At 40.4% G+C, this 26,405-nt stretch overlaps 2 protein-coding genes and 1 long non-coding RNA gene across 36 annotated transcripts in view; 1 reads left to right on the top strand and 2 right to left on the bottom strand.

The window, feature by feature from the left end:
• GAL (galanin and GMAP prepropeptide) overlaps positions 1-187 on the bottom strand; it is a 5,833-nt gene extending 5,646 nt beyond the window's left edge. For both annotated transcript variants that reach the window (XM_032445185.2, XM_015863803.3), the window contains exon 1: positions 13-187. The gene's annotated coding sequence lies outside the window, so the exon portion shown is untranslated. The remainder of the gene's footprint in view (positions 1-12) is intronic.
• The window catches only part of LOC107314519 (uncharacterized), an 18,664-nt gene extending 270 nt beyond the window's left edge, over positions 1-18,394 (top strand). For 2 of the 3 annotated variants that reach the window (XR_014946422.1, XR_014946421.1), the window contains exons 2-7: positions 2,689-2,720; positions 5,507-5,587; positions 6,874-7,039; positions 9,641-9,789; positions 11,709-11,834; positions 12,848-18,394. This is a non-coding gene — a long non-coding RNA (uncharacterized LOC107314519). The remainder of the gene's footprint in view (positions 1-2,688; positions 2,721-5,506; positions 5,588-6,873; positions 7,040-9,640; positions 9,790-11,708; positions 11,835-12,847) is intronic. The other variant, XR_001555477.3, reaches the window with a different exon arrangement.
• PPP6R3 (protein phosphatase 6 regulatory subunit 3) overlaps positions 1-26,405 on the bottom strand; it is a 70,451-nt gene that overhangs the window by 265 nt on the left and 43,781 nt on the right. For 17 of the 31 annotated variants that reach the window (XR_014946377.1, XR_004307609.2, XR_014946367.1 and 14 more), the window contains 2 exons: positions 17,200-26,405; positions 13-13,656 (listed from right to left, as the gene is read on the bottom strand). Coding sequence is in view for 1 of the 31 variants with exons in the window: in XM_015863790.3 (XP_015719276.2) it covers positions 26,354-26,405 (52 nt within the window). In the remaining 30 variants the exon portion in view is untranslated. Of the gene's footprint in view, positions 1-12; positions 13,657-14,781 lie in introns of those variants that run through there. The other 14 variants (XR_014946380.1, XR_014946389.1, XR_014946370.1 and 11 more) reach the window with 13 other exon arrangements.

The raw sequence follows: 26,405 nt of genomic DNA, 5'->3' as shown, positions 1-26,405 counted from the left end.
GGGGCTGAGTACCTTGAGCTGGGGCACAACGGTGTCTCACAGGGAGCTGGCAGGTGACGAGATGGCTGTCCCAAGGCTGATGCCGGAATGTCCCACGGGTGCTGGGATGTCCCGCAGCTGCGGTCCCAGTGGCTGCTCCAGGCGGGCGCTCACTGCATGGCCCCGGTGCGCGGGCACGGCTCTGCACGGCCGCCCTTCGTCCCCTCCGCTCTTTATGGGCTGTGGAGCCCCCCCACACTCCGCCTCCCGTGGGTCATTTTACCTCACCAACCCACCGCATTAGGAAAGGGCAAAAATTATAGCAATTCAATTAGAGGCTTTTGGAAGCACGACGCAGGCTGCAGAGAGATAACTGTCCAGGCAATTAGCCATAATTAGGGTGGCCTTGGGCAAGCTGGCAGCGAGAGGAGCTCTGTCCTCAGCAGTCTGGCATGCGTTGCAGTGTGCTTATCAGTGGAGACCAAGCAGACACGGCTGAATTCAGCTTGCTTTTCACTGAATCAGCTACGGAAGCAGAGCTAAATAAAAACGGCTATGTGCAAGATTTGCAGTGTTTGGGCATTGCATTTGGGAAAGCAAAAGACTACACACATGCACGCACACACACACAAACTCTCTCCCTCTCTCTCCCCTCATCCCTATGCTTCCTATCCCTATGCTCTCACAGCCCCGTGAAGTCCTTTGATTTACAAGCCCCTTTGCCCCAGCGTCACAGCAAATAGAGCTAAAGACACTCAAGTCGTTTTACTTTAGTGCTGCTTTGTAATTCTTTGCTGTATTTGGGGTAGGTCAGAAATCTGTTTGTTCGTTGCCTAGGATGCAATACAGCAACGTTTTGTATCTGAGTTATCATGTTTTTGTTTTTTATTATTCCCCCCTGTTGTTCTTAAGGTCTTGTGTGAAGGGTAGAAATGCAGTTCTCCCCAGTGGCTAGGCACACCCCATCATCTTAATTAAAGAATTCCAGCCTGTAAAGATTCAGTTGTTTATCTTATCTGTGCTTACAGGCAGCGTAGGTATGTGCAAAACCAAATTACACAGACAAAGATCCTAATGTCATTTCCCAGTGTCAGGGAATATACCCTGCCAAGTCATGTTTTTCCAGTGTAAGTCCCCTCAACTCTTCTCTCAGTACAAAGAACATAAGAGATGTTGTACAGAATGTTGTACTTCCATCTGGCTCCTCTTTCTGAAGCTGCTTAATATTTTCAAACTTCTATTGTGTGTGTGTGAACTTGGATATAGAGTAAAGGCTGCTAGCAGGTAATACAATATCCTACTTTCTATTAGTTTAGAAGCAAATAGCATTTTTACTTAAGTAGCATAATGTTCATATTCCTGGCTAATGGCAGAAGCTGTGTCTTGTAGCTCTGTTTTCCAACTTCTTTGTCAGAAGCCATAACACTGCAATTATCTGTTCGCCACTGAATTCCAGATCTAAAACTGCTTGAATGAAGTTTATTTTATATAATTGTTAAATGCTAATGCACATTAATGTGAAGCAAGAAACTTACCTTGATGTTTTGTATCATTTGTTGAGGACGTTCTGACAGGTGACACGTGACTCTTATAATTCAGAATAGATAGATTTAGAAAACAGCAATGCATTTTCTGGTGCAAAGTGCTGTTTTTCTACACTTTATTAAAGATGTGCTTTCTGGCTTTCAGCTCTTAACAAATCAGGTATCTTCTCTCAAACTTAAAGCATCTCTGACATACAGAGTGTTTTCTTTGTGTTATTTGAGTACAATTACAGAAATTATTAAAGCCAGGATTTGCATTCAAGCAGAATGATACAAATGTATTAATTCTGTTATCTTTGACTGCTGGTTTGTTTTTCAAGCGCTGGTAAAAAGTACTTGAAACAGTGTGCATTAGCGTGTATATTTTATTCCAAATTTGCATCACAGTTCTTGCATCTTGTCAAAATTGAAGGGGAAAATGACCTCTCCATCTTCACTAGAGTCAGATGAAAAAGAAAGCCTCTTCATTTACTCAAGCTGTTAATCCATCATTTTCCCATTATACGTTTTGTGTAAATCTGTCTTTAGGTTAGTGTCAATTAAATAATTTTATCTGCCATTCCTACAATTGATGCTATCATTCCCACGATTTTCCATGGTTTCTTTTCTTCCTTAAGAGTTCTAAACCTCACTGCTTAGAGAGGAGAATTACAGTTTGGTCTGAAGCCTGGCTTTCATAGTTCAGCTTAAAAACAGCCTTCTGCTCAACTCCGTGGTTTATTTTCCTACTGAGGTGGCTCTTCAGCATCTGATTCCTCCACTGATGTATTTCTTGGTTTCATTTTGTGAGGAAGTGTTAAATCCAGAGAAAAATCCCAACTCAGTATGGGCTGAACAGCAAAAATGTCTTTTAGTTGTGATTGATGTGGTAATAAAATCTATTTAATTTTTTAACAAAAACCGTAAGAACAATGAATGACTGTTTATATAGAATGATCTGGAAAAACACTGGAAAAAGTGGATTTGAGGTATATTTCGGCAGGAACTGGAGATACAGTGGCTCTTTTTCCTGTGGAGCTTACTGAGAGATGGTAAGTGAAAAAGGAAGAAATGATTCTGCTATTTCTTTATTGAAGCTGTACAGCCAGGATAAAGGATGCAGTAAATAGTGAAAGTATTCACACAGTGATGCTCAGTTTCATGAAAAATGTGTTTTTCTTCCCAGGTGGTATCAAGGTGCTTAGAGACCGTCTTCAGGTATGTATGCAAAACCTCTAATTTTATATAAGTAGTCAAAGTGAATTCTAGACTTGAGAGACGAGTTACAAGACACAACTGACTCCCATATACTGGCGTAATCCCAGCAAAGCTTGGATGTTACATAAAGAACCTATTCTATCAGGGGGAGGTCATCATCCAACTGACTAGAATTGATTCTATTAAGAGCTGTGGAGATTATGTCTGTCTTTGAGACTGTTTCAGTATTTACTGGTGAGCCACTGACATGTAGTACCACAAGCAACTTCAGTTACTGTTCTTTTCTGCACTGGAAACTATTATAGATTTTGTAATATTGGTGTTTTAACTGTAAATTCATAAGTTTACCGTAACTGAGCATGGAGGTCACAAGTGCAAGGCTTTCTGTGACAAAATCTAATTCTGAAAGGGAAAGACATACATTAATTTCCAGTAGAGTACAGACACCGACAGCTCTGGGTGTCCAAGAGCTATGAAGAATTCTGGATGCCAGCAAGACTGTGAATGGCTCCAAAGATCTAAAAACATAATGATAGTTTGCTGGTAAATGGAGACATTATCACAGAGCAGCTGTATTACCCAGCTCTTGGTACCTCAGCTGCTCATTATTAACCTATCAAGGCAGAAGCTGATGACATTGCATATATCTGAAAGTCATGTAGATACACAGCTGTATCACTTTTAAGGTAGTTTACTCTGTAAGTGTTTGAGAAACCTCTGGATTATTTTGTTCCTTCCTATGTGTAGAACTTGCTGCTTCCTTAATAGATGTAGAACTGAAAATATGGTAGGGTATTTTTTTTTCTTTAGGAAACAAAAAACATAAAACAAAGGCAGGAATAGGTGAAAGGCCCTTTTCTTTGTCCTCCCAAAGCTTTTACTATTGTTTTTCTCCCATTTTTCCAATTTGTAATTCCTGCAATTTTCACTGAGAGTATCTTTTGTCCATTTTACCACCTGCAGCTCAGTGTCAAATAGAACTAAATATTATAGGTACCTTCTGTATGAAGGGCCATTTTCTGATCCAAATTACACTGGTATCAACTAATAATTTCCTGTTATTAGACCACTCAGTGTGCTAATAGTGCTGTTATTCACACTACATATATCATTACAGCAAAACTGTCTCCATAATAAATCTTTTAAAATGGTTTTCACTTCAGGAGGCACATTGATTTTTAGGCTACTAGTGTATTTAAGAAAGAAACAATAGAGCAAAAGGTTTGGAGGAATGTTCTGAAAATAATAATATTGCTATAAACACAATAATACTGTGAAAAATATTGCTTAATTTTACATAAAACTTAAAGGAGAATCAAATATTTGGCAGATTTAGTGACAATTAGCCAACAGCTTCAAACCTATCAAGGATGGGTTGCCAGCCAATGCAATTACACAAGCTTAATTTCCTAAAGATGTCAGACTGAAATAGCTCTCTTAATGAGAGTTTATCTAATAGCCTGAGGAAAGCCCCGAGATTCTGAAATAGAAATTCTAAGAAATACCATTTGTCAGGGTTCCTGGTTCTCTCTGTAGTGGATCAATATATGTTGCGGATCCTACTGTATTTTCTAGTCCTCTGCATCCCCCCAGATTACTGCTATTTGGGCAAAGTGGCTGCATGCAGTAGAGCCTCTGCTCCACCACTGTCATTTATATTATAGGGCCAATCAGGGAAGGGAATGGTTTCACAGACACTCCTCTCACAATCAAACATGATAACTCTGATCTTGGTTCAAATGTAGTGTTTGTATATTGCATACATTGTAACGTTAAACAAACTAAAAATGCAGTTTGTTTAAAAAAAAAACAAACAAAACTTCGCATACATTGCAAATAACATTAGTCCCTTATCTGACATAACATTATAACTCAGAATTTCTGCACTGGCTTTGAAATCACTTAAAATTTACAAAGGAAGTTTTCCAGATGTGGAAAGGGTTTGGCACACTTGTTCTCTGACAGGGAAGCGTTATCTGAACAGGGAGTGCTCCCATATCTTCAAAATGGAAAAAGAAATAGGGAAACAACGATGTTCTGATTTCTCACCTCTAAGTCTTTTTCACCTGAAGCCCTGGGGTGAGAATGCACTAGTAGCAAATAAAAGGCACAAAGTGTTCTCCACATCACACCTGAAAACCTTCAAAACACTAAACCAACCCAGCTAAAATAATTTCATCTCAGGCTTAAATCTATTCACAGTGGCCTAACTTTCAAATGTAGCATTTCAGCTCCAGCAGAAGTAATAAATGTTACGATCTGTTGAGAAGAGATTATGGTTCAGAAGAGATTATTCAAGGCTGAAATTTACCTTAAAATTATCTTTGTTCTCACTTGTGATTCAGGAGGATGCAAAACTTCAGTTAAGTTTGTTAGGATCTATAGTGAGATCCTGATGTGCGCTGAGCACTGAGAATCACTTCTGATTCTCAGTGGGAACACGAGTGCTTAAGAGCTTTCAAAATCCTCATTTTCATCGATGCTTTGGACATACGAGCTAGACATATAGGCCTTTTTTTTTTTTAAATTGGAAGACTGACTGTGGAGTAAGGGGGAGAAATGTCAGTTATCTCTGTGCTGCATGTGACATTTTCCATGGGTCTGCAGAATAAAAATGCCAATGGTATCACATGCAGGATAGGTTGAATTAGTTACCCACACAATGGTTTTCTATTGCTGAAAAAGGATGTTTATGAATTCAATTGGGGGGGGGAGGGACGGGGGAGAGAAAGGGTAGGAAAGCTGCTTACTTTATGTTTAACTATATGGCTTTTTGTCTTTTGTAGGAATGAATGATGCTTATTCTTTCCAGTGGCTACAGAGGGAGCCCGTGCTCTTAATTTAGATCAGCATTTGCTCAATGCAAGGTATCTGCTTATTTGCTTGGGAGAAATCAGCAGAAAGCTGGAAGTTTGAGACAAGCCAAAACCAAGGGCTATTAAGGTGCAGACAGTCTGTTAAAATGTATCCCTAGAAAAAGGCGCACAGACAAATTCCCAAACAAATCTCTTAAACGGCCCTAGAAAGACTGCAGTGAATTATGGTCTGGGGAGGACTGAATTTTCCATCATGCTAATTTCATTTGCATAGCACTGCCTCCCACCCGAGTTCTCTAATTACAGGAAAAAATGCATTTAAGGCTCTGAGACAATCATGTTCCCCAAGGAAAATTTAGAGAATAAAGAAGTAAATGACATACAGGACGAGATTCAGCTTCTTAGCTTGAGGAACTTACTTACATAGATGTTAGATATCGAGGTCCTGTGATAGCAGAGAGGAAATCAGAATGGTCAAGGGTGACACCACTTAAGCTGATAGAACCATCTACATGTGGTTTCAGTGAGCACATGGCTAACTACCCATTGATTGCACTGGAATGTTTGACATGGAGCTCTTCTGTAGGGGCCTAAACTAACTTTGGGTAATTACACTCGCAGTGACACTCTTCTAAACAATGAGAAAAGTGTTCAATGATTATCCCAGGGAATAAGTTGGATTGGATTAATCTGCGAGAAAAAAATCTGCAGAGTTTGGTGATTATGAAAGACTCAGGAGCTATATGGATAGAAAAGAAATCTTAAGAAATCCAGTATTAGGGGATTTCAGTGGAGGCTTCTGTAGAGAACAGATTCAGGGAAGGTGCCATGTATAATACGGGCCTACTACATACTCCAGAAGTGAAACATTTCAAATGGGCAGTCTCTCCAGTCTGCCTATATTCCTACCCGTGTGAGCAAGACCTGTGCACAGCATGTTTCTTACAAGTATTTCAGGCCTATTTAAGTTAAGACGTAATCTGCATTTTTACCTCTGTGATCGATCCCAGCACATGCAACATCTTAACTTCCCAGCTTCCCTAACTTGCCATCTCAATGTCCTTAACACTTCCTTGGTTATTCTTTTGCACCGCTGTAGGACCATCATTCCTTTTCATATTCTCTATGTCCTTGACCCATTTTATCTGTGCTCTCTTTAGTCTGCTTTCCAGAAAAATAACAGAGATTATCAATGTTTCATTTATCCAGTGTATCATTTATCAAAATGCTACAAATGAAGCAAGCCAACAACTGTAATTTATATAATCTATAGCAAACCAGGTTTAATTAACTTAATACTTCCTGGACCACTGAATTTCTTCTGATTGCTTTCATAGGTTGATGCAGTAACTACATTGGAAAAAAGCTCAAGAACTCACCTGGATCAGCTGCTGTAGGTAGCACATCAACAGAGGCAGCTCCTCAGAGCCTTCACTGTGTTGCCAAAGGTGGAAAATCCACAACCTTTGTGGGACTCTGCTCCAGTGTCAGGCTTTGCTCAAGGTGATTTTTTTGTTTGTTTCAATTTGTTTTTATTAGCATTTTCTATGTTGCATCATCTTATCACTGTATGTGTCCTAAACTGTTTGTAGCTGCAATAGAGGAAAGTCAGATTGCTGCTAGCACAATACAGAGCTTGTATGAAACAGAACACATCCTCCAGTCAGCTCTTTTCTTCAGATAAATCTCACAAAGAAAAAGAAAATGCAAAAACAGGAGTCTATTTTTTAATGTTAGTTGGTACCTGAATCTGCACCATAAGGGAAGTGGTTGGATTGAGAGCTTTGCCTTTTGCCATTTGAACATCAGCAATTACCCTTATAAGCTGACATTCTAAGAGCCATGACTGTGTAATATGTGGCTATTAGCCTCTTTTACTTTACCATTACTGATAAAATTGCAGAAGGTATAACTTAAACATCTGCTAATGTTACAAAAAACAAGAAGGTAACTAATCTCTTGTCCAAAAATGTCCATCTATCCTTCTATTCAATGCTGCATATTTACTATTTCTTGTACTTAGAACTGCACTATGTAAGACAAGATTTTCTTATCTAGCAGTACTGAGAAATATTGCTTGTTTAATCAGACCTTGGTTCTCTATGCCAAGTTTTTGCAAAGAAGAAGCCAACAGAAGCAGATGTTTTTTGATGAAAGCAACTCCATTTTCTTCTATCACTTTCACTAAACAATTATGTGCTACCGATCCAATCAAATACAATGAATATTCAGTACCCCTTTAACATTATCAGCTATGTTACTGAACTAACTGAAAGCACACCCCTGTGGCATGCAAGAGTTATAAATAAATCCTTACTACATCTGTCCATTAAAACTTTCGAAAACTGCATGTTGTAAGGACATATGTGAGTTTCCAAGGACTATATGCTTATAATCTAACACTTAAGTAGACCTATTTTCTCATCTGCAACTAAAAACTATTCATATAATACACAGAACAATTGCCAGTGACCTTTCTTCTCATCTGTTTCCAAAATTCTCATTGTTAATATCTCTCAAGATTATACACTGAGAGTTCTCTAAGACATTAATGAAGCCCACAGGGCAGTCCTGAATAAATACCTATTGTTCTTATGAGAGTAAATATATCCTTTCACTTCCTTTTGAATTCCTCCCGAAACTTTCAGTAGTACCTGGCTTCTTTTCCAAGGGCCAGGCAGTAACAAAGGTCTGGTTTCTTATTAGCAGTGTAGGCAGGCAAACCGTGATGCTCCATTTTCTCTTATTGAATCCAGAAAAAGCTATATTCTCTATTCTTTGGCCTATAGGTTCTAACAGATTTCTTCAGTTTACTTTGTTATTATCATCCCAAGAAATAGAAGTGAAGAAGCCTTCTGGCTGCTTCAAATTGGAGTATTAGATGTCAACTTCTTAGTATCGAATAAGAAAAGTTTCTCGGTTTCTACTTGCTTCTGCTCTCTACTGTCAAAGAGATGGGGAAATTTAGACCTTTCATCAAAAGAAAAACAGAGAAAGGAGCAAATCAGACCGATAATCAGGGAATCTAGGTTTTTTTGTACCTGGGAGATTAATGGCTTCCTACGGGGACAAAAGACTCAGACCACTTGTATGCATGGAAATTACTTATGCACTTCTTTGGCTCCGGTACATTTGCAATGTTTGGTTAAACTTTATGCTAAAGGGAAGCTTCCATGGTTTATATATAGTTAAATATCAGTGCGTTTGTGCATTTTTTTATTTTTTTTTTTACAGTTTAATAGCAGTACATCTACTGTATTTCTCTGTTGAAGTTGCAAGAAAAAAAAATGAAAGCTTCTTTGTGACCTGTAGGTTGCATGAAAGCGAAGATCTCATATATATTATGCAAAAACTTGAGCCCTAAGCAAAGGATTGTTCTGTTAAAGACCACTTACTGTGTAGGTTGATGCATTGTGCTCCTCTGGTCACACTGCTCCCACTTCTGTAAACTCTTGGTTTTCATTTCATTTTGCTAACTTTTCTTACCGTTCTTCTAATCAGGCAGATTATAGAGCTGACTGTTCAGTGAATACCTGTGATTCATCAACAAGAAGGAAAGCAGAGATAAATGCTTTCTCAAATTAAGATTTTCTATCTTGTTATAGTGCTCAGAATACTATCCGCATAAGGTGGGATTTCTTTGTCTTCTTTTAAAGCCTCTGAAAGAAGTTTAAGAAAACACAGATTGTGATTAAACAGCTGGCTTTTCTTTTTTAATATGTAGAGGAAATCAAATCAAATTTTTTATTAACTGGAATGACCTCACAAATTTATAAAGGTAACTAAATAGATTAAATCCCATTAACTTTCTTCATTAAGGACTGCTAGATTTTTCTCTACAAGGCTCTTTTCTTACTCAGCAATGGACACGGGCAAAAAAATATTAAAGTTATGAAGGACCTATACTCCAGCAATTCTTATGTATTATTCATTGGAAGGCACAATTTCTTTGACCTGTAAGTCTCACATGTCAGGCTATGGTAGGAGGTACAGTCCACTCTCATTCTATAAAGACAGTTGTCTGTAGATGCAGAACCTTGTGTGACCTGTTAAGATGCTTGTTGAAACGTTTAAGTGCTGACAATCCTCATTCCTCTTTCCCAGCTGTTGCTGTGCACCAGTGTTTCCCTGTCTTAAATCTGCTGTCCCAGAACACACCCAGCATCACCACGGCTCAGCTGCGTGCAGCAGAGGATCCCTTCGGAGCTGCTGGATCTGACACGGAGCACTGCCCTGCTACCAAACCTTGGCATGTAAGTCCAGTATAGAGTGATGTCTTCTGATTCTATGACTAGTTTCAGCTCCACATATAAAGGTATTTCTGTTAATAAAAAGTACATATGAGTACTTAATATACATATATATATATACACACTATAAATACATATGAATACAGTACCCTTTCTGTATTATCAGATTTTAATAGAACTGCCGCAGTTTAACTCCTGAGCTACAACTGAACCTGATCTCTTTGTTCATTTCCTCACACCACTTTCAATCTTCATTTCTGCTCTTGAATTTTTGTGTGCGCATATTTCATAATGTCTTCTGTCAAGTAAAAGGTGATTTTAAATGCTTTACAGCTTGGTGTACGGAATCTGAGATTGATGTACTCTGTTTTTCTTCATAAAGCACAGCTAAAGTGCTTTGACAGGAATTGCGAGCATTCAAAACAGTAACAAGCTGCCTTAAGAGAACAACACAGTAAGCTCTCACTTATGTCTTGAAATCCCTGTCTTCTCTAAGTCAGGGCACCATGCCATCTTCTTTAGCATGTGGGCCAAAATGTTTCCTTGAAAGAGAACAGAATGATTATGCTTGTGGTACTTCCTATAGAGTAGCACTGTTTTCCTGGGCAAACAGTGACACGGACTCTTTCAAACCCAGGTGTACCCACAGAATACGTTACCATTTCCCTGGTTTTTGTGGTCATTCTGCTTCCTGGGTGTTACTCGGGGCTTTTGTTTCTTACAAGGAGGAAGGAAACATTCATTCCACTCGCCAAGCAGAGAAAAACTGGTTACTTTGAGGAACAACCATCTGACTGGTAGTCTACAAATACTGATCTATGGGTATGTTTTATCAACTTTCACCTCTTAATGAACAACGCAGGAAAGGCAGCAGAAGGTTTTGTGATTCATGCTTCCATTTTGAGCCTGCGTTCTTAGTTGTTATTTTTTATCTTGTTTAGATACCTAACAGAATAAAAAAGAAGATCCCAATTCACTGCTGTGCCAGTCGCTCCTCTTGGATCACTTCTTTTGTAGGCAGCAAATTAGAGCCAAATGTCGGCCATCGTAGCTTACGAGCCTGCATTAATTTGGCAATAGAAGAAAAGTAAGAGTGATTTGTAACTCTTTTGGAAGCACCATTTCAGACTGTTTATAGGTTCAAAAAGAGATCACAGCACAGATTGAGATGTCTGTATTCAAAACCATAATTTGTTTTTGTAATGGGTGCCCGGACCACGCGATTTGGGAAAGGAGGAAAGGGCGGAGAGCCAGCAGATGGCTCTAACCAAGAGAAAACACAACGACAACGTGTAACCAAATCTAACAAAACGGGAGAGATGAGAGTACCCTAAGTACGAGCCAAACCACAACAGTGCGAGGGCAGTGTGTGCTTTGCTTCATGGCCATCTGAACCCGGGGCAAAGAGTTGCTATGGTCCGGTCCAGAGTCCCACCCCGAGTCCCAAACCACTTGCACTCTCTTTCTTTCCTTTTTTCTCTTCCTCCCCCCACACCTTCCTCCCCTCTCCATTCTGTCTTTCTTACAGCACCGCAGGTCAATTATTACTGAAAATTTACAGGCTCCTTTTTCCCTAAATAATCAAATAAAGCAAATTAAATAAACCAGAAAAAATCAGAAATATGCCTGGCAGACAGCTAGCCTACTAGTTTTCTCGTGTAATTGAATAATATTTATCAAATAAGCTTTGCATATACTGGAAAAACAAGAAAAATTACAGACTATTAAAATACTTAGCCTGTTTTTTATTAGGTATCTACTGTCTTGGAAAGGTAAATGTGCATTAACACTTCAAGAGGAAAATACACCATTTCCTAAATGTTTTTGTGATAAATACTTCTCACAAGGTATATTTTGCTAGCGTAATTAAAAATAAGAATAATTGCATTCTGTTTCCAGTTCTTTTTTCTTTATTTGTCCAGGATACATTAATGTATCTTCGTGAAAAGAATTTCTATCAGTAACTGCAGCATCTGGCATCACCCTTGTGTGATTCAACAAAGAAGTGAGATGCTGTGGGCGGTCAGAAGGACCACCTCCGCTAGAGGGTAAGGATATCTGCACAGAAATAGACCCTTGCTTTCTCATCTGTCATCTGCTAATCAAAATGGTTTAATCTGGTCTTGGGAAAGGTATTAAATTTAGACTCTGCTGAAGGTCACAGGAAGTGTTTCATCATCAAAGTCCTAACTCAAGAGACCTCTTACTTAAAAACCATGTTTAGGTGGGTTTCTCAGTCACAAGATGTTATTCCATAAGAAGAAGAATGGTTCCAACAGGAGGAACCAGAGAATTACTTTTAAGACCATGGATGTTTTTTTGAATTAGGAACAGCAAGTGGTTGAGCAAAGGTGGTTCCACAGAAAAGAGGGAAGAGAAAGCGGTCTTTCTGCTGGTAAAGCTGCTCCCTAGTCTAAGGGAAAGCACATTAAATATTTTCTTTCTCAAAATACGAAGGAAGAGGATTTATTTTACTCACCGACATGCAGGCAGCAGCATGTGAACCCAGTAGTTGGATAAGCAGCACCTCTTCAATAAGGCGGTGGGCATTCAGGTGCAAACTGCCATGGAACTCGAACAATTAGTTCTTGTAAGTAGCCCTATTTCAGTCCTTGCCTGATTTATGGTGTAGGGGGAGCACAAGGCTCTGTTCTATTCTCTATTATGCAAATATGATCTGAGGCAATTTTTAAACAATGTCTGTTCAATACAGGAATCTCCTCAATATTACATGAGAGCTAAATCCCAAAACATCCAGAAGCAAGCTCAATGGATTCCAGTGTTCTGAGGCCCTGCTGAGTGGGACTTGTGGCTGTCGGTTGCTATAGGTAGAACAGCCCAATAGTTGCGCCAGTAGTTATTTTCACTCAGAAATTCAAGTCAAATATGAAATGAGACTTAGCTAAAGGTGAAGAAACATGATGGGTTATGAAATGTGGCATCCAAAAAGGGTGTAGCTCATAATCTTTCAAGTCTTGTGTATTAAAATAGCATCTATTTTAGTCCTACCAGTAAGCAGCTTGCCAGTAAAAGTACTTGCTGAAATTCTTGGTTTTTCTAGGGCTAAATTTGGCCATGAGCAGCTGGAAGACATCACTGCAAAATGCAGAGAAAACAATGCAAGTGCTTCTGCTTATATTGTTCAGCAGGAGACACCCAAATGCATTGCAGGACCAGACAGTGCTGCCAGGTGAGCTAAGTGCTTCTCATCTTTCCCTACTTGAAGAACCAAACGGCCTTATTGTTGGACCAGGTTACCCCAGGTTTGTTCCATATTCCACACTGTCACTTCAGAATGAACAGAATGATAACTGTCCCACCTGTTAAAGGACATTTATGCCCTTGATTTGATACTATGAATGACTGGTTTTTCATCTTTATGTTCGTTTACCACACAAACAAGACTGCAGCAATCAATAATACCTTGTCAACATAATTCTGCGGGATGTTACTGTTAATTTTGTTAGTTGTAGATCTCGATATGAAGAAAATCTGTTTGTTAACAGAAAAACCATCACCATAAAGCTAAGAAAGAAACCACGCTTATTTTGTGCTGTACTAAGATTGCATTGAATTGCATCTCTGGGATAAACCACAGACGTGGCTTCATGTTTTAGACAGTGACTGTTAAAAATGCCGTGTGTTCCCCAGCCCCTTTTTCATTTGTAACCTGAGCACCAAGAAGACAGCTAAGGATAGAACGCTGGAAGATCCATCACTAACCTCATAGGTGGCAGTGACTTGCCTCGTATTGTCTGGTTTCCCTCATGGCACGGATCCTGCAGTTCCCGTGTGCACAATGCGAGCAATTACTGTAGATGTTGAACTCTTAAGAAAAATGCTTCTCTTCTGAAGTGGCAGCTCTGCCTCCTTTTGATGTGAAGCCCAGATGTTAGAAATGGGCAGCTCATTTTCTTTTCTGATTTCTCTCATAACTGAAACCTTGATCTTGGTCTCAGAAATTGTTATCTTATCTCTAAAGCACATCACATTTATCTGCCAGTTATCACTGCGTGGTCTACAGATAGAAAATGGCATTTGGAGTTTATATAAATGAAATTTACTCATTTTAATTATATTTATGGTTAGCTTGCTTACTTTATCTGCTTTTTATTCCTGCATTAACTCTCATTTGAAGAATGTATGTGATATTTAGGGAAATTTTAATGATTTCCAAACCATTTCAATATTCGGATGCATCTAAATTATTTTTTCTGAGCCCGCTGTGGATGAAGACCTTTAAAATGCAATTGGTGTCAACCACAATGCCTTGTGAGTCATTCTGGGCTATTAGGAAGCATACTTAACATTTCTCAAGCCAGCACTTTCAAAGCCTAAAACACTTTTAAAGTCCTAATTCATGGACTATTTGGAAAATGTTCAATAGTAAAATAGTCCTCTTATCTGCAGACTAATCCCACTGCAAGCAAAGTGAGTTACATTTGTCTGTAGGCACATCAATGTATCCTTATCACTCTGTTTTCTGGACCCTGTTCTATTGTGCAGGCTGGTTCCTCAGCCAGTCTTCATATTGAATTTTGCTGAAATAGTTATACTAGTTATATAACAACAGCCATTTATAACAGTAAATATTAACTCTGCAGTTCATGAAATCATTCCCAAATGTATTCCCATCACCTGGCTGAAGGATGCGGCCCTACTGCCTTGGGCTCAGACAGTACTTCAGAACAGCAGGTGAGCTGTCAGTGCTCCTTTTTTACAGGGGAAAAACAACACAAAAATAGAGAGACTGTCAGCATCGGACAGACGAACATCACCATCCTCAAGGTGATAGAAATCAATTCTCCATTCCTCTCTGTGGATTCCATGGCTATCTAGACTGCAGGTCAAGTGCTGACCTACCCTGCCTCTGCTTGATCTGCCATCTGCTAAGGTACCAGCTCTTGAGAGCGTATTTTCTTCCCAGCCATTGCTGTCACTGAAGTTTTCCTTTTATCTTAGAGAATTAGCGATGTTTCAATAACTGGTACAATGTTTCCTAGAAACACTTTTTATTTGTGGTTACACTTACATGGTTATACAGTATGTATCAATGCTATACAAAAGATGCTACCGAAAAAGCCAACAATTTGATCTCTTTTTGATTTTCCAAATCAGTTTTTCTGTGCTATTCAGGAATTGGGTCTCCTGCCCTTTGCCCTCAGAGAAACCTCCTGCTCCTCAGCAGCACATTTCTGGCCAAGGACACAGAATGCTTAAGTAAAGCCTCTGGACAGTTTTTCAGCTGCTCTTTGAATTCACCTTCATAACCCACATGGTGAGGTTCACTGTAACCCAACCTGACCGTAGCTGTTCCTGGGATATGGGATTCTATCAGAACACTGGGGTACCCTCTATAACAATGTTTGTTTCTCATTTCAATTAAACATCGAGATATAAGACTTCTAGGGAGAGAATTCATGAACTAATTTTAACAGGAAATAATTAAAATGTAGGTATTTGCAGGGAACGTGCATTGGGAGAAGCAGGAAAATCGCAGTTGTGCAAAACTTGGCTTGGTGAAGTGCTTTTCTAATACAGAACTTGTCAACAGAAGAAAAAAAATCAGCAGAAAAACAGTTCTTTATGTATGTGCTCTTTGCTATACAGATAGGCTGCATCGTAAGGATGTAGATGGTATTTATACCAAACTCTGACCAGTATTTAGAGTCTAAAAGGGGACACAAAGCATGGGAAAACTTCCTCAAAGGGAAAAAAGTGGTTTTTCAAACAGCGTTAATGCCAATCTGTCTGTATTTTGGCACACTTAAATTACTGTTGCGATGGTATTTCGGAGCCTAAGGGGCTACAGAACTCAAATGTGAGGAGGGAGTGTCACATGCCAGTGAGCTCTAACTTTGAGAATACAACATTTCTTCATCTGCAGTAGGCAAAGGCAACCAACAGCCATAAAAGGGCTGGATCTCAGTAAGGAATCAGAGGGCTCTAAAGTCAGCTTCCACTTCCAAACCAATTTTTATCCTTGTAGACATAGTATATGAAAATACAGTAATAATCAAGTACTGCTGTGGGCCTCATTCCCTCTAGCTGGAGGCACTGCTGGAATGCTATTAATGTCTCATCTAATAAACTGAAACCAGCTGCTAGAAAAGTTCCATTTGTTCTTTAAAATGTTTGATTATGCCAGTAGTTCTGTGATTAATACACAGGGCTGTTTACACAAATGAGAAATGTTCCACATTTTGAGCCCTCCTTTTATAATACAGATTTGGTTTGCAGCTTACTTCTTCAAGCGGGCACACACAGCTGATCTGGCTCAGAGAGACAGTAATAGACGGCAGGAGAAATGAGGAAGAAAAGGACCCTGCTCCTGATAACCCCCATTGGTAACTGCGGCACGTGGGCTTCCTGAGCTGAGGATTTCTACATAGCGAGCAGACCCATTTAGCTGTCGTTAACTTAGCTGACTGCTTTTAAACCCATCCCAGCTTTATACAGCTTACAGATTAGTGGCTTGATAGTTAATTTCTTGAGGTGCAGGAAATCTGTCATTTTCTTTGTGATTTTTCTCTGCCTTCATCCCGTTCTCAGCCCCTTTTCTCAGTGCAGAAGACAAAAGAACTTTTGCACATATATGTGCCTTACCTTTGTTCATCTCTGCTGCTGCAGATTGTTGTTCTTTCTGCGTTTGCGGGTACCAATGGATTCACTGAGTTAAGGTCCTTGTTTTGTTTCTAGTAAACTCTGAAGCCCTTCCAGTTGTTTAAGCTACAGCCTAGCAGACCGTCACTATAAAATAAAAGTAATCCCAAGACTTCCTGCTCAGCATGGCAGCTGCGAGCTTCTCTCTGTGTTATCAGTGTTAAAACCCCAGGCACGTTGCTTGGACTGATGTAGAATTTAGTCTGCTGCTTTATCAACTGTTGTTATTCAGTCTTGTGAAATCTTTTTTCAGCACTGTGCTGATTACTTCCAATTTCACTCTGTTTCATGTTAGAGGACAAACCTGCTCACCTACCACGTGCAACTCTTCCAAATGCTACAACAGCCCCACCGCTGTTCCGTGGGGGATTCTGGTAAGTGATAACCATGTTTTCAAAGCCAACAGAGGTGGGATTGCCTTCATCAGAGTGCCAGTGTCTTGAGAAGCCAAGAAACAAAACTACCTGATGCTGCGTACAAAAACTGGCTTTAGATAGGCAGCTCAGACTGCTTTAAAGCACACAAGCTTATTTAGACATTTATGTTAAGAATGGAGCCACAGAAAATAGCTTCAACAGTATAGAAGATGGTGGAAGCCTCTAGAAAGCAGGAAGATCAGCAGTAAGGAATTGGTTTTACCTTAGTATTAAGGAATTGGTTTTAAGGAAATACAATTACACTGAATGTTCCTTATTTGTTTCAGGAGCAATACAGCTGGGTGTGATGAAGCAAAAGGCGTTTGTGACTAACCTGAGTGAGGTGGGCAGCTCTGCACTGGGAAAGGCACCGTCACGGAAACCATTTGCATTAGGTGAGTACAGCCCAATGTGCTGCTGACTGCTCCTCAGCCAAAGCAATACTGCAGGTCACTAAACAAGCACAGAACACAATTCAATATCTTTTGATGTTATTACTTCCTATCAGCCTAAGCATGGAGATCACACTGTGAATGCCCTCTTAAAAAAGCCCCTTAGCCTGTGCAAATGCAATCTGATAAAAGCCAGAGGTTTGCCAGAGCACATCAAAGAGTTATGGGATAGTGTGAGAAGGCTTAGCAGAGTTCGAGCCCCTTCCCCATGTAGCTCCTTGTGCCTTCATTCAGTGCAAGCACTGCTCCGCAACAACCAAAACACTGGTGTGCTATAAGCATTAGCCTCCAAGACACAGCACTGTATCAGTGCTAGGAAACCATTAACTCTAGCCCAGCCAAAATAAGGAGAATCAATAAGTTCTGCTTCACCCCTATGGAAATGGAGATCTAGAAATTATTTAAACTATGGCAGTTCCACTGCTCCTTCCTTTCTTGCCTCCTCTCCATCTAAATATGAATTAGATGATTAAGAGTGATGCAAATTATAGAAATCGTGGCTTTACTGGATTCCTCACGCACTCACAGGACCGCATGGTCACGCGTCCTCTCCTCCATTGCAGCCTGAAGTGCTGCCTCATTCTCCTCTGGGCTTCAGTCCCTGAATAAAATGGACAAAGGTCTCTTGCAATGCTTTCTGTGGCCCCACAGAAATGCAGGGATTCCAGGATGAGATCAGTATTTCTCAGTGGCAATGCAGGAGTAGTCCTGTGGCAGAAAAAAAATCAGAATAACAATAGAAAGTGTACTACCACTGGTGTTTGCTAATAGAGGAGTGCCACTGCTGAATGTGTCACATGCTGCTCATATCCCTCAGGATGCAAATGCAGTGGTAGTGTCTTTAGGTTTATACAAAGACCTCAAGAAGAACCAAAGTAACTCCCTGCAGCCTGGAAGGTGCAGCAATCGTTTTCTCTTCAGCCCCACCCTTGTCTGACAGCTGCTATAATAGTGATGCCTCAGTCCCAGCACTGTAACTTTCCAGGCACCGCTGGATGCCATATGGACTTAGAGAAACCTTCCGGGAGCGACCCCAGTTTAGAAACAAAACCAACAAACACCCCCAGCAAAAAATAAAAGAGGAAGCTCAGAGGCTGTCAGATGCTGTCACCTGCTGCAAGCCTGCTATTTATTCCCTTGGATCCCTACTACGTACGTAGCTCTGCCCTTTAACACGTGCATGGAGATCTCCGCAGCACCACCTTCAGCACAGTAAGGAGACAGAAGAAGCCACGCTGGCCAGAAATACACTCATCCTGAGAGCACGTTGTGGCACCGGGCCATGCAGAATCACTGCTCCAAAAGAGGAAAAAAAAAAATGCTCTTCATCCCATGCCAAAGAACCAGAGCGTGCGTGGATAAGAAAGAAAATGGAGTGTGCTTAAAGAGCAGGAAATAAGTTCTGGGCTTCTTAGTCAGCTCTCTCCCTCCACTAGATGCATTCTGCCTTATTTTTGCTGCACATCTTCACAAGGCTTGTTGTTTTTTTACATCGCTACCGCCTAATGGTCATAATGTCTTTGCCTTAACTCTAATGGCAGCAATTTTGTCCCACTCGCATACAGATTTCAGACAGGAATTATACAATAGCTTTTGTCTTTTTATCAAAAAAGAATAGTGGTAAAATACAAAAATTACCGTCAGCCCTCCATCACCCCATTTTCCCTCTTTCTGGGGGTGAAGTCTTTCTTCCCTCAGTTTTCCTGAATTTCGAATGATGAAGGAGGTTATGATTAATTTGCAGACAGAGTAACCCTTTTCTGAATGCACGCTGCTCAATCAATGAACAAGCTGCTTGCAGTAATTAAAGTAATGTCATCCTGTGCTCAAATTGCTTGTGCTAATAGGGCTAATTGGCAGCAGCCAGCATTAACTCTGATTAGTCATACGTGTCTAATGTCATCACCAGTGCCTATAATTTTCTACACAGAGGGAATTTCACATCTGTTTTAAATCACTCGTCTGTTGTCTGCATCGGTGCTGTTTCCTCTATTATTTTATCAAAGATTATTTTATTACAGTAAATGAGAGGAAAGTTTATTTTCTTTTTCAAAAGTAAAGAAGCTCACGGCGGAGAACACGGCGTGTGGGATTGCCAAGTCACCCATTCCAAACTATTTGATTTCAACTGCATTAACAAAAGCAGATCCTCCTCCTTTTGCATACAGGCTGCCATCCCCTCCTACAGGATGTGGATCAGCTACAGCAGAACATCCATCTCATCCATTTAGACCACAAGCTCTACTTCACTGTATAAAAACAGATGAGCCAAAAGATCCATCTTAAATCTGTGTTGGAAACTGCAAATAACTGTTCTCAGGAACCCAAACTTCACAGCTTTCGCCCCATTTATTCAGGCAAATTTCGGCTGCAAACAGAATGATCATTGTTGTCCAATTGATGCAAACAGACAGATGTCACACTGTCAAGCAGTCGGTGGCTACAAAACGCAGCTTCAGAGATCAAGCTTTACTCCTGCCTTTCTTCTTGCACAAGTCTTTCTTTTTACTTCTGGGAGATTCTGCTCTCCCCTCCCTTTTACCTACCAGCCAACCAGCAATTGCTATGAGGCTTTCGATAACATCTATCAACAGCTTGCTACTGTTATCTGTTCGGCTGCCCCTTCATTTATAGAGTACGTCACGTCAGAATTTTAGAACTACCACCAAACCAAGAATACTGACAAAGTGTGCTTTTTCAATTGCTAGCAGAAGAGTATTTTACCCAGAACTATTACAAATAGCCAGTTAATAAAATAAATGCTCTCTGTGTACAGTCAGAGGCAAAGTAGTGGCTCATAGAGAAAGAAGAATGAAGTGAAATTCCATCATTTTTGTTATACAGCTTTGCAAAAGAGAAGTGTGAACAGACCCTTTCAGCTACAGCCACGTGTCCTTTTTACTTGGCTATCTTCACGCATTTGGCTTCCAACTTCTAGGAAAGAGGAACGTTTTCTTCATGACTGTCACAAGTGCATCGTTTTTGTGATCCTACCAACCCGTGGCAGTACCTCTGTGCACTGCCCTCCATCGGACTTCTGCCACATCTTGCAAGTAGAAGAGTGTGCCAAAGCCAACACTGCCCAGACTTCATAATGCCATAAAAGCCAGAGCTACTTGTAGTAGAAGAGTAATTAGAAGCTGGAATCAACCTATCTGTCCCCTATGTGTAATTATCTTCTTTAGAGTGTAGAAAAATCTGATTTCTCTCTAGCACTGCTCTCTTGTGTCCTGCAAGTAATTAAGGATAAAGCTCTTGCACACAAGGGATACAAGCCTCTTTTATCATGAGCAGTACTGACATAGTGAGTGCTGCCTTTCCTTCATTTCTTGCAGGAACAAGTTTGTTTCTATGCTTAGGTACTCTGCTATTTACTGCAATGTTTTAGCCGTTTCATCTACAGCCACAACAAATGGCAGCAAGCAGTTCTTGCACACAGATTCATACCATGATGGCAAAGGCAGGAGAGACCCAGTCAACTGCATGAACGGCCAGCAGCCACTGCAACAGAGTAAGAACACTCCTAAAGATCAGCAGGCAACAAGTCAGGTGAGTTAACGTCCTTTGGACTACATCAGACCATTCCTTAGGCCATCCGGAAGTTAGTTACACCACAGAGACCCCGCCTTTCCCATAGAGAACGCTAGAAGAATTCACATCTGTGCAATACTAAAATTAAAGCAGACCCAATCCATTCAGGCTGCCCAGACACCAACAGAAATGTCAACATCTGCAGAGACAGAAGCAAAAGCACATTCTGAAGTACTTCCATAATACGGTACGGATGTATCACATGCACACAGGCCTCTTCCTCCTAGGATTCCAGACCTCAATGCATTTAGGATATGCACCATGTGCATGGCCCCATACCGCATAAGAAGATGTACATTACTCATACACATGTATGCATCTCTTTGTTTCTGTACACAGATTAAAAGTTCTCTTATGTGCTTGGACATATTGCATGAACTGGGTAAATAACACACTTACGTCAGCTTCCACATCCCAAGTTCAGAGTTAAGTCATTGAAGTACTTTAAACTAGACATACTCAGTGCCAGCATTAAGAAGCTGCACGCTCATTTTGCCCTTCAGCTTCTCAAGTTTCTTAATTCTGAGGAAACTGCAGAAAAATGCAAGACTGTGATTCTGTAGATACATCAGCATCCCAAACTCCTCGTTATAACCCTTTCTATTTTGAATGCTGGCCAATCAACACGCACAAGTCCTGTACAGCTCACTCCAGAGCAGAACTCTTCTCATTTGAAAGCACATAAAAATGACGGTTTAGCAAAGAAAACAAAAGAACTAATTCAGTCTCTTTTTTATCATCATTTTTTAAACCAAGCAGCCTTAGCAAGTGTTTAGTAAGTGTTTCTCTAAGGATGCAGGTAACAAATGGAGATACAGTGCTCTGGGGAAAGAAGGGCACTTCAATATTAGCAGCCAGAGCCACTAGACTCATATTAGCCACCTCATCTCACTGTCTGATCCAGCAGCCATTAGATGACAGTCAATGCTTCAGATCTTCCCACAGGAAAAAAAGAAAAACACAACAAAAACCAACCAAGAGTGACTGATTTTCTTGCCGCTTGCGTATTTTTGTTGTTGTTTGTTTGCATTTGGGAAAAGAGGTTTTACTCATCATTTATGCATCACCAACCCTCAGGACCTCAGCAAACAAACCAGGTTAACCTACTACCCAAAATGAAATTGAGGCCTCTCACAGACAAGTGGTTTAGATAAGAAGGGGAAGAACCTACCATCAAGCACACGCTTTCTTCCCAACAACAAAAGCAGGAAGAGTCGCACATACTGGAATTCAAAGGCAGACCAGGCGTATCTGTAACTGTCAGGTTCAGGTTCCACGTGAGAAAGATAAGGCAGCTCTACGACTTCCTTGAGCATCAACCACCACCATGATCATTTACAGCCTGAGTGAAAGGACACACTGCATCCCACGGCTGAGAAACCTGACTCAACAGCAGCTAGTCAAGATCTGGGTGACTGCACATCACATACAGAACAGACAACCGTGATTTAAGTTAAGAGTCTCCAGAATCCAGATCTCACAGATCACAGAAAGGCACCTACCAACACTCTTAAGAAATCAGAAATGAGAAACAGACACATTCCTCCTGAAGCAGGCCTTGGAGTCATCACTGCATTACTTAAGCTAAGGCCAGGTTAATGGACTAAAAGTAGTCTGAGCTCATCTTGCTGATCAGCACCTGTCGATTCACAGAGAAAGAAATGCATCAGACACTAACCCTGACTCATCTGTAGGAGAGAGAAATGTTGAATATCGTGACTAGCAGAGCACCACATAAAGCACAGTTCCCTTCAATGCTTTAGCTTGTAGCAGGAGAGGAAAAAGTACATGGGGACTTCCCGTGATGTCACAAAGACAAGTTTAATGCCTCTATTTTTATGCTAAGAATCATTTTAATTCTACCAGCTACACTTCCTCCACACTGCGCCCTCAGTTCTGACAGTAATGGCACAGAAGGATGTCAGGGCCTTCTTACCCGACAGAAAATAAGATGCAGAAACTAAGACAGGAGCTTAAAAAAGTCAAAATCAACATAAAATAAGCTCATTGCTTTCACGTTATCTTTTAATTTCCAATCTGACTCTGAGAAACAACGCACACTTGTACAGTAAAGCATGAAGCACTCACGCTGCATTGTGCTACTGGCCAGAGGTGATCTGCTTAAGTATATTAATAGCCAGTTATATACAATAAATACTTCCTAACTGTATAAAGTATATGTCAAAACAAAGTAATCTCCGAGGAAATTAAAGTTAATTTCAACAGGAACAGAAGTTCATTATGAGAAATTTATCTTCCTAAGTCTTTCTTACCTCCTCATTGGAACGTCACAATGAGTTTTCACAGTGTGCAGCTGACAATGCAGAACCCAGTCTGAGAGGCAGAGAAAAGACTCACTAGCAGAGAGAAACTTCACTCCAAAGCACGGTTAAAATGAGTTGCATTTACAAGGAGTTAATGAGATTACTTCAGCTGTCCTGCTGTCAGTGAATACCTGTCAACTCACTCAACAGAAGGCATCATATTATTAACCAAGCCCACAGCTTATAACTTCATTCAAACAGAAGAAACTTAATTAAAAATTCCGCACAAGGCTAATACTTAAAGGTTTGCACTGATGTAACCAATCAAGGTGGTGAGATTCATCCACTCTACCAGGTCACAGAGACAGGTCTGACAAGGCTGAGGGAGCTACTGCACACACTGCAGTTCTAGCTATGCTTGTACAAGTCCTTTCATATTAACTGCCACAGTGCCCCCATTTGCAGTAACTGCACCTGTAGCCATTTCCACGAGCGCTGTGACACGCTGCCACGCACACATTCAGAACAAGGTTGAAATAAGCTCATTACCACTGGCTAACAGCTACTGAATTGTGCAGGAAGTCAAACCCATACAAAGGTACTTTAGGCTATTTTGCAAATCAAATATCTCTAGGAGAACTGAAGTTCAGTGCAAGCAAGTCAAATTTGATAGAACAGGTTGGGTAACAGAGCCATTGAGAACAATTGATACAAGTTTGTTCAAATCTTCCTAAGGCTACGAGGAAAAAACCAAAAAGCACTGAGAGCAGATGATGCAACGATATCCGTTCACTGCCAAAGCTTTCCCTTCAAGCTGAGGATTTCCAGTACAAGTAATGTATCTGTGGGCAAAGCAGACCACAGACCTCACTACATCAAATCTAGTTTAAAGCCCGGGCTTAAGGCACTTCCCAACTTAACAGCAAATGCAGTAGCTTGGAATAAGGCTGCTAGAATCAGCATAAAGTAGGTTGGCTTACCTTCGCTCCAGCACACCCTTTAGACAGAAGGCAGACTACACTGAAGGAGCAAATAGCACTTACCACCATCACATCTACTCACCTGAAAGCACACGGTAGGAACTGAGAGAAAGTGGACAAAGAACTCCTTCTCAATTTTCATCTCCTATATGAACTAAGTAGCGGACTGCCACATCAGTTCTCCAGCAGAAGGAAGGACAAACTACAAGGCTTGGCTGAGCTGCAGGCAATGGGGCTGAAACACAGTTAACGACTGGCAAGCTGTCAGTCAGTACCACCTTTACCCCTCTCGCCCGCATGAGAAGTGAAAGCACCTTGCTAGCAAGGGACAGATCACTTCACTGAGAGGACAGCAGGGAGACACCGTAATGCTCTCCTGCACGTGGAATTCACACCTGGACTGCAATTCCTGCACTGAAGAGAGCACTTCCGTCTCCAAAACAGCTTAGAAAGCGATGGAAGGACAACTGCCAACCTCAGCATTAACGGGAGACGCTTTGGGCAAAGGTGCAACTGGAAGCAATTCCGCAATTAAACAACATAAAAGGACTCAATTCCATCACGATCCATATAAGTGAAAAGGCAACTACAGATCCCAATGCCTTCTACCCTCATGTTTTCTCTCCGTTTTCACACAGCCGATGAGCTTGCAACACGTTGCTCCTAACGCTTGCTGCGAAGATGCAGGACAGGAAGCAGTCAGCGCAACGCCATTGGACTTTTCTCCTTTCGTTTTATTTCTGTACGCAATGTAATGTTTAGGCACGTTGCTGGGGACGCTTCCTAAAATCAATCGTTGGCCATTGTTTAGAGTATCCTTTTGGCTTTAAATACTGGTCAGGAAAACAAATGATGTAAAAATAAAGGAATATAATTCTTACAGAAATAAAAATGGATTTGCATCTAAAAGTGCAGGAGGTGAAGTACTTTAACCCTTTCACCAGACAGTGTGGCAATATACAGAATATTGCTTCCGTTTGTTTGAGAAGGCCGTCGGAATTGTACACTGACATAGAAAATTATAAATTACACAGAATTCGTTTCCATAATCACTATATATATATACACAAACCAGCTGCGAAAAAAAAACTGGTTTAGAACATACAAATGAAAGCCTCACACAGATCAGTACAGTGAAAGTAACAATTAACATGCTCCGCTGCCAGAATTCGTATTCAAAGAACACTACATACTTTTACGATGCGTGTACTGTAATTCCATTAGCAGCACGGGCATTGCATGGACTCGACTCGTCTAAGAGGATTACAGCGCTTTAAATACGCAGATTGTTCTGAAATGTTCCATCGCAGAACGCTCGGGATTAAAGTAAATCGTGGTGAATGGGTTAAAAAGGCAGGTGAATCACTTAACACAACAAGCCATGTGCACTTCAAATATTCTCGTGTTTCACCTGGAAGGTATTGTTTCAAGCAAACAAGACTGAACAGAACATATGGCTTTACAGTAACATCAATTTGTCAACTAAGTTGTAGCAATAAATACTTAAAATCTCTACCAATAGACTTACATTTTTGATCTGTTTTAAACAATACAGAAAACAATTACCAATTAAAAAACCTGTTGTAAAATGTAGAACACCAAAATTCTCTTTTAAACCACTTCTGTAAGCTAAAACAACCAAAATAACGTTTATAGGGCATTTCAGTTCTACAATTCTTCACCGACCCGAAAGAAACATGAATTCAGGTGTGGTTTTTTTGGTTGTTTTTCATTTGTTTGTTTGTTTTCCTTCTTTTTACAAGGTGAAAAATGTATGAAAACCTGCTAAATACTTTGGTCACACTAATCGTCAAATAGTCATGTCTCAAATACATTAGATTTGTGTATTCACTTTTTTTTTTTATAAAACTATTCTTACAGCCATTTTTAACTATAGTAACACTACTGTCATCATTACATGGGTAGCAGGATCTTATTTCACAGGCCACCCGTTAATTAGAACAATACAATATAAACATACGCAAAAATTATTGGTATTTCTCAATGTGCAATATTTTTACACTTATGAATTTCTGTACAATGTCTTAAAATCTAGAATATAAATGTTGCTGGTCCTGATCCCTTGCAAAATTAGTGCAGCAGTAACTGGCTTCAACAGGCTCTAGATGAAATCCTCAAGAAACGCTCAAACACCCGGGTATCAGTTCATTTTCTTCAGCCAAGGCAGTAGACATCACATATCATACAGGGCCATTAACAGATGTCTCTCCTAAAAGGGTGCGTTGATCAGTC

The sequence above is a fragment of the Coturnix japonica genome, chromosome 5 (assembly GCF_054131305.1).
Source record: "Coturnix japonica strain WE chromosome 5, WE-NBRP24, whole genome shotgun sequence".
Classification (NCBI taxonomy): Eukaryota; Metazoa; Chordata; class Aves; order Galliformes; family Phasianidae; genus Coturnix; species Coturnix japonica.
This window is presented reverse-complemented; position numbering and strand designations above follow the sequence as displayed.